The sequence below is a fragment of the Trichechus manatus genome, unplaced genomic scaffold, assembly GCF_000243295.1.
Source record: "Trichechus manatus latirostris isolate Lorelei unplaced genomic scaffold, TriManLat1.0 scaffold00057, whole genome shotgun sequence".
Classification (NCBI taxonomy): domain Eukaryota; kingdom Metazoa; phylum Chordata; class Mammalia; order Sirenia; family Trichechidae; genus Trichechus; species Trichechus manatus.
The window spans coordinates 13,959,576-13,967,811 of record NW_004443993.1 but is presented as its reverse complement, the minus strand read 5'-3'; the positions used below and the strand labels follow the sequence as shown (position 1 = coordinate 13,967,811).

At 58.3% G+C, this 8,236-nt stretch overlaps 1 protein-coding gene across 1 annotated transcript in view; it reads left to right on the top strand.

Annotated features, from left to right (window-relative positions):
- Window positions 1-269: 269 nt before the first annotated feature.
- The window catches only part of AP3D1 (adaptor related protein complex 3 subunit delta 1), a 40,917-nt gene continuing 32,950 nt past the window's right edge, over window positions 270-8,236 (top strand). The window contains exons 1-5 of the mRNA XM_023733323.1: window positions 270-596; window positions 1,196-1,276; window positions 1,751-1,831; window positions 3,412-3,519; window positions 5,249-5,378. Of these exons, the coding sequence (XP_023589091.1) occupies window positions 441-596; window positions 1,196-1,276; window positions 1,751-1,831; window positions 3,412-3,519; window positions 5,249-5,378 (556 nt within the window). The 5' untranslated portion in view covers window positions 270-440. The remainder of the gene's footprint in view (window positions 597-1,195; window positions 1,277-1,750; window positions 1,832-3,411; window positions 3,520-5,248; window positions 5,379-8,236) is intronic.

Below are 8,236 nucleotides of genomic sequence, written 5' to 3'. Positions count from 1 at the left end.
AGGGGCGCCCCCCTGCCAGCTCTGAGCAGCCCCCGAGGGAGGGTGGCCCCTGAGGGAGGGTGGCTGGTGTCGTAGGGAGGAGGAGCTTCCAGGAGCCGCAGGGGCGGCCGGGGTCTGACGGGGCTCCCTGATCCAGTGTCCTCGTCCGAGGAATGCCGTGGCGGACACCGTCCAGTCAGACCCCGCAGGGACTCCCGGCCCCGCTGCCAGGGCATTCAGGGGACCCAGAGTTGTGCCAACGTCCCCTCTGTGTCGTTCCGGAACATTCCATCACTCTGAAGGGAAACCCTGGACCGATTACCAGTCAATCACTCGCCCGTCCCTCTCCCCCAGCCTCAGGCAAACACTAATTTACTTTCTGTGTCTGTGGTTTGCTTTTTCTGGGCGTTTTACATGAGTGGAATCGTACAGTATATAGCCGTGAGTGGTTTCCTTCTGAAATGCTTATCTCGAACTGTTTCAGTAAGACATTCGTAATTTCAGAGTTTTTTCCCTTTCAGGCAAAATATATCTCGCAGTGCATTGATGAAATCAAGCAGGAACTGAAGCAAGACAACATCGCGGTCAAAGCCAACGCCGTCTGTAAGCTGACGTATGTAAGTACCACGCTGCACCTGCCCGGCCGTGCTCCCACGGGTGCAGGCGCTGGTCTCGGGGCCGCAGGGCCTCGGAGTCGTGGGACAGCAGAGTCTATCACGGGGCCAGGCGGGTGGTGGTGCACGCGACCTGGGAGCAGGAGCCCCCTGCCACCCCGGCGTCCCAGCTCCCCCTGCAGGCCCGAGCCTGGTGGCCGGAGCGTGGCCTGGGAGCTCTCCCGTCCTGGGTGGGCAGTGAGCATGGTCAGGCACCGGCCCCTCCGGCCTGTTTCCTCGTCAGATGTGAGAGACAGGAGGGGCCCGTCTGGATGCTCCATACGAGCTGGTGCACCGTGGCTGGCTGGGGGTTCTGGCCGGTCCCAGCAGACGCGGTGTCGCCGTTGCAGAAGCTTGCTCTCTTGTAGGGTTAGTCATCTGTCCCCGCAGCGTTTACCTGGGAGGAGTGCTTGGTCAGCTTTGGCGACAGAACTGAAACACCCCGCGGTGTGTGGGGGGTCGGTTGTGAACAGAGGTTGTGCTCCTGTGTGCCGGGAGGGGGGTCTCAGCTCCGTCTCAGCTCCATGTGTGAGTTAACAGTGCTGTGCCCCCTCCCCACCCAGTTACAGATGCTGGGATATGACATCAGCTGGGCCGCCTTCAACATCATCGAAGTGATGAGCGCCTCCAAGTTCACGTTCAAGGTGAGCTTACGGTCCAGGAGCGTGTCGACGTGTTTGGGCCCTGAACCGAAGGCTTTGCGGGTGTGCCTTGTGAGGGCACAGGGACACAGCAGTGGTGACAGCTGAGGCCCGGGGCGGGATGGTGGAGGAGGTCCCTCCGTCAGGTCATAAAGTGGCTCCTGGCTGCCAGCAGGTGAGGGAAAAGGTGGAATGTTAGTGACAGGACTTGAGAACAAAATCAAGTCTCAGGTATTAGGAGAACATTGAAAACCCACACTGTGTGGGCACTTCCCCTTCTGGAGTTTAAGGGTCTCCAGCTGGGTTCCTGAAAGGCTCCCGCTGCCCATCCCCTCGTGGCCCTGGTGCAGGGTTTTGCTGTGGGGGCCAGAGGAGGTGGCTGCTGGGAGCCGCGGAAGCTTCCAGAGCGGGGCTGGGTGTCTCCTGGAAGGCTGAGTGCAACCCCGTCTCCGTCTCACGCCTTTGTCCCCCACCCAGCGGATCGGGTATCTGGCCGCCTCACAGTGCTTCCATGAGGGCACGGACGTCATCATGCTGACCACCAACCAGATCCGCAAGGTGAGCCCACACCCCGCAGAGGCCCAGCATCTGTTTGTCCTCCTCGCTGTTTTCCTGCCACTCCCTGCGACGTAGAGCCCTTGGCCCCAAGGCCAGCAGGCACACACACTGCGGCTCCTTAGAGCGGATGCGTCTTCTGTGAGGCAGTGCTTTTCTCAGGAGAGCCGGGCACTCTCCTGGCCGTCCGCAGTCTGCCGGCGTCTTAAATGAGCCCGAGACTTCGGAAACGTGCTGTGCGGGGCCCGGCAGGGACTGGGCTGTCCCTGACCCCCTGGGAGCCGCTGGGGCTCTTTACTGCTCAGCAATCATCCGGGTGTTCTCACTGCAAACTTGCATTTCCCAGAAGTTCCGTGGCAGCATCTGAGGGCACCTCCGCTCCCCTCGGCCCCAGGTCCGCTCCCCTTGGCCCCAGGTCCGCTCCCTTCGGCCCCAGGTCAGTTCAGCCATCTGGGGACCGAGTTCTGCGCTGTGGGTCCTGATGATAGTTTACGTCTTCAGCCTGGGAGCAGGGAGGCTTTGAAAGCCTGTGTTTTAATATTTATCACAACATTCCAGAAGCCAGACTCTCGTGTGTGCCTCTGGGGGTGTTTTCGCTCCTGTTCTTAGAAGGTGTCGGGAGGGTCCGGGAGAAAGCCTCCCCCCAGAGCCGGGTGGTGACACACGAGACGCATTGTCCCGAGCGCAGAGGTTCCCGAGTTTTCGTTAGAAGTGTAGGATTAGGGCCGAGAGGTTGGTGACCCCGGGAAGGCTTTGGGCAGCCGTCAGAACCTCCTCTCGTCCCAGGCGCCAAGTTCCCTCCTTACTGCAGTGGTGACTGCGCCCTCCAGGCCGGCACATCTCTGGGCCCCTGGGAAGGATCTAGCGGGGTTAGCCTGCTTGCTTTAGAGGGTCGTCACGAGGGCCATCGAGTTGATTCCGACTCATGGCGACCCCATGTGACAGGGTCGAGCTGCCCCGTAGGGTTTCCTAGGCTGTAATTTATGGGAGCAGACTGCTAGGTCTTTCTCCCTCGGAGCCCCTGGGGGGTTTGTATCACGGACCTTTTAGTCAGCAGCTCAGTGCTTAACTGTCGCGCCACCAGGGCTCCTCGCTGTGGGGAAGAGCCCCCACACGCTGGCAGGTTCCCAGGATGGGACCCCGTGGGGCTGTCCCACGCTGTGCCCACCGGGGCAGGCTGGCGTCTCTGTTGCCTTAGCACTGCCATCATCGGGAGCAGAGTCACAGGCGCACCACAGCCTGACTGTGCCCTGGGACCAAGTGTCCCTGGACTAGGAGCTGTGCTGGCATGAGGCACAGCCCCCTCTGTGACCCGGGAGGTGCCAGGAGAACTTTCCAGTCCCCCCAGACATCGTCACCTGTTTCCAGGCACACCTGTCTTGGCTGTATCGGGCACGGAGTGTGGAACCTGCTGTGAATCACTGGTCCCCGCAGACCCCTTGTCCTGCTCGTCATTTCAGAGCTCTCTGAGATGGGGAGGGGATGGGGACGCAGCTGCACCCTTCCAGACCTGCGCGCGGCCCAGGGGGAGGCGCTCCTCCCTGCCCCCACTGCCCGCTGACCCTTCGTCCCTCCCGTTGCAGGACCTGAGCAGCCCCAGCCAGTACGACACTGGGGTTGCGCTGACTGGTCTGTCCTGTTTTGTCACCCCAGACCTTGCCAGAGACTTGGCAAACGACATCATGACGCTGGTGAGTTTGTGAGCGCGTCCGGAGCACGGCCTTTGCTGCACGGGTGTGGTCTAGACTGCTCGGGCGCACATCAGGCCCAGGTCGGGACGTCCGGGAGAAAGTAGGGCCATGCGGACAGCAGTCAGGGTGGGACGCCAGACCGAGTCACCACTCCTCTGTCCTTGTCTGGCTGGGGTCTGTCTCAGAGCTCTTCGATTCTCAAGTTTATTTTGACTGCTTTGAAATGCTTTTGCTTTGGGGGAAAGCGTGGGTTTCTGACAGGTTAGGTGGTGGTGGGTGTGGCCAGAGGGCAGGTACATGTCCTGATTAGTTCCCTCCCTGATAAGTGGGGTGTGGGGGCGGCCAGGGGCCCAATGGCCAGTGAGCCTTTTGTTTTTATCTGACCACAGTTGAGTTTTTCTGGTAAAGATAGTTTTACAGCCAGAAGCTCAGGCTAGTTCTGCTCTTATGGGGATCCCAGATGATGTTTTGAAATTTTGAGATTCCCTTGGAAATCATGGCTCTGAGAGATATCTACTGAATGCTCAGGTTAGCCGTTACCTAAGTGGGAAGACCGTTTGTTTATTTCACTGAAGGAACAGTGGTCCCCTCAAAGCAGCATGGAGAGGTTCTCAGATTCCTGCTCGGTGAGGTCCGCCATGTCCTGGACAGCCTGTTCACTTGGGTGGGTGTTAGGTCTTGAGATTGCGAAGAACAACCAGACCAGCTCAGGTTTAGATTGGGGCCAGCAGCCCCTGGCCCATTTAGCAGGATCTAGACCAGGGGCTGGCAGGCCCTAGCCTTTTTAGTGAGTTCTAGACCAGGGGTCGGCAGATCCCGGCCCGTTGAGTGAGTTCTAGATTGGGGCCAGCAGACCCCAACCCGTTTAGTGAGTTCTGGATCAGGGTCGGCAGAACTGGCTTGCAGGCCAGATCAAAAGTATCCAACCAGCTGCTCTTCTAAATAAAGTTTTATTGGCACGTGGTGATGTTCATTTTTATTTGGTCTGTGGTGGCGTCTGGTCTGTGGTGGCGTCTGGTCCATGGCGGCATCTAGTCCATGGCATCTTTGTGCTGCAACGGCTGAGTTCTGTCCACGTGGCCCATTGCAGAGAGTGCTGTCCCTGGTCCAGACTGAAGAGCTGAGAGCCCTGGGGGGAGTTTGCAAGTTGTCCACAGTGAATGTGGATGTCGGTTGGGTGGGTGAGGGACTGGCTGTGAGGGCCAGCCAGTTGGAGGAGGTGAGGCCCACCTGGGCCCTGACAGGTGAGGGCTCTGCCCACCTGGAGGTGAGGGCCTTCCCGGCCAGAGCACTATCCCAGGATGGAGGAGCAGCTGCAGAGTCAACACCACAGGGTGAGGGACAAGGCCAGAGCATGGGAATCCCAAGTGCCCCTCTGTATCCTGCTCTGGGCATGGCCTTGGCAGCCTAGATCCCAGGGGTCACATTGACGGGGCTGAAGACTACTTTCTAGAGACTTTCCAAAGCTCTCCCTCCTTCCATGGGCCCCAGTGGGTCAGGGACCCCGGAACAGCCAGACTGGGTTGGGGGAGGGGTTCTGGTCATGGCACAGGCGGCTTCGATTCCATCCAGACCCTGTTTGTGGTCTCTGGGGTTGGTGGGCAGCAGCTTGAAGGCTGGCGCTGGGTGAGCTGGAGAAAGGCCCTTCCCATGGGTGGCAGGAGTGGGACTCGGGGTGGCGCCAGGGCGTGGGAGGGCGCGTGGAGACTGAGTCCTTGTCGCTCCGCAGATGTCGCACACAAAGCCCTACATCCGGAAGAAGGCTGTGCTAATCATGTACAAGGTGTTCCTCAAGTACCCTGAGTCGCTGCGCCCCGCCTTCCCACGCCTGAAGGAGAAGCTGGAGGACCCTGACCCCGGTGTGTGCAGTGGAGCGGGACGCAGGGTGTGACGGGCACTCTGAGGTCAAGGGCATGGCCGGGGCCTCTCCGAGCTGGGATGGCAGCGGTGCAGGGCTCAAAATTGTTGAAATTTGTGGTTGCCTACGAAGATGCAGATGGGGTAAGGCTTTTAAAGAAGGAGTTGAAGGAGTGTGGGATCCTGGGAAACCCGCCTGCCCAGAACCCCCCCTCCATGGATCTGGGCATGGCAAGTGGGTGGCCATGAGCTCTGCTTTGCTGGGTTGTGGGCTCAGGGTCCTCGCAGTAATGGGGGCCAGCTAAGTGAGCGTAGCAGGAGCTGCGGGGGCTGCCCGTCAGGAGGGAATTCCAGAACCCTCTGAGCATTTTCACATCACTCTCTGGGGTCTCTGTGGTCACAGGAGCAACGTGAGGTAGTATAAAGAGTGAGGGTCAGCAGCCCCTGCTGGGTGGCCTTGGGGGAGACTGGGCCCTGCCCCTCCTTCCCGCTCTAGCGCCGTCCCGTAGAACGTTCTAGACGTGCACCAGCCACGTGTAGCTGTTGAGCACTTGGAACGTGGCCTGGGGAACAGGATGACCTGATTTTAAGCTTTTATTTCATTCTGGTGTATTTACATTTAAGCAGCCTCCTGGGACTGAGGCTCCTGTGTGGTGGTGCAGCCCTGGACCTCGCCTTACAGCCCCAGCACACAGCGGGCGCTCTGCAGAGGTGTGGGCATAGTGATCCCCGAGCCCTGGGGTGCCATTCCAGGCGTGGGGCGCGCCTTTTCCCGGAGCCTGGGGTCAGACAGAGCTGTGAGTCCCAGCCTGGCTCCATGAGGTTTCCCAGACCTGTCCACCCACCTGCGAGCAGTCCCTGCCCAGGGGCCTGGCAGGCGCGGGGGCTTGGTGTTGGTGGGGTCGCCCTGCGCCAACAGAGAGCCCTGTGCCCTCCGACCCCGCACAAGGAGGAGAAGGGAAAGGTCCTTGGGTCTGAAACAGTGCTGAGTGCATGAGGGCCGCCACTCTCGCCTTTTCCTGATGCCACAGTTGGGACTGTGGGAGGCCAAGTCCTGCTCCTCTCTCGGGCCGCTGTGTGCCCTTCCACGGGGTAGAGTCAGGCCTGGGGGCCGTGTCCCTGTTACCGGCAGGGATGCCGTGCAGCACCCACAGCCTGTCCCCCCAGTAGCTCCTTAATCAGAGCCGCGAGGGTCTGGGTGGTCTCTAGAGCGCGGGAAGGGTTTGAAGGACACCAGGGATGGAAGGGGCTGCTTCCAGGCGTACTCGGCAGGGTTCCTGTTCTCATGACCTCTCTCTCCTGGCCACAAGTTGAGTCTTAAACTTTCTGAGGCTTTCCTTCCTGGGAGTTTTATTTTCTGGATGATTAAAGTCTTAAAAATGTTTTAATTTTTCACATAGAGATAATTCTAGAATTTAAAGAAAAAATAGTGCAAAGATTGCTGTGTACCCTTCACCCCAGCCTTCCCATCATCGCGCAGGTAACGCTGTAGTGATGTAATCTCACATAAGTACAGTCACCCAGACAGAACTGAGCGTTGATGCAGTGCCGCTGCTCACCCTGCAGCCTTCACCTGTCGTCCCTGGACGCCCAGCCCAGGCCTCGCGTAGCATCGTCTCGGTCGTTCAGGGCCTGGACGCCGTGGAGAGGCCTCGGCCTGTGACTTTGTAGGCTGCTCCTCAGTGTGGGTCTGCATGCTGTTTCTCCGTGGTCACGGTGGTGTGTCTCGGTGGAACCTCTGATGTGTGTGTTCTCGGGCACTCATGTCAGGGTGCGCCCGCATCAGTGTGTCTCGTTGGTGACGTCTTCCTCCATTATGGGGCTCTGATGCCTGCTGGTTCCTCCCCGTGACGTAGCTGGCTTTCCCTTTGTGGTTTGTAAGTACCTTGTGGGGCTGGACTTTGACATCTTGGGGCTTTCTCTCCTGACACTCCCCCACTCACTTCAGGGTGGGCTGGGGGTTCTTCACTGGAACCGTTAGAGCTGGGGTGGCTGCCTGCCAGGCAGGACTTGCTCTGTTTCCATCCTTCTTCCTACACGATGTGCTGGAGTTCTGAGGAAGGAGGAGCTTTTTCTCGTCTGTTTTAGTCTCTCGTGCTGCTGTAACAGAGATACCCCAGGTGGATGGCTGTAACAAAGAGAAGTTTATTCTTTCACAGTCCAGTAGGCTGCAAGTCCAAATTCAGGGTGTCAGCTCCAGGGGAAGGCTTTCTCTCTGTGTCGGCTCTGGAGGAAGGTCCTTGTCATCAGTCTTCCCTTGATCTGGGAGCATCTCAGCACAGGAGCCTCAGGTCCAAAGAACGCGCTCTGCTCCCGGTGCTGCTTTCTTGGTGGTGTGAGGTTCCCATGTGTCTGTGCTCGCTTCTCTCTTTTATATCTCAAAAGAGAGTGGTTTAAGACGCCATCCAATCTCTTAGACCTCAGCATGATCTCATCGTAGTGATAGAGTTTGCAACATATGAGGAAATCACATCAGATTACAGAATGGTACACGATCATACAATACTGGGAATCATGGCCTAGCCAAATTGATACATTTTTGGGGGACATAATTCAGTCCATTGCACTTATCCCTCATCCATTCATCAGCGTGAAAACGGACTCACCTGTGTTGGTTTTGTTTCACGGCTTAGGATCCGTTACTGCTGTTCCTTTTCGTTCCCATTGTCTGATGTTAGGATCCATTACAGCTGTTCCTTTTTATTCACATTGTCTGAGGTTAGGATCCGTTGCTGCTGTTCCTTTTCGTTCCCGTTGCCTGAGGTTAGGATCCGTTGCTGCTGTTCCTTTTCGTTCCCGTTGCCTGAGGTTAGGACCCGTTGCTGCTGTTCCTTTCTGTTCCCGTTGTCTGAGGTTAGGA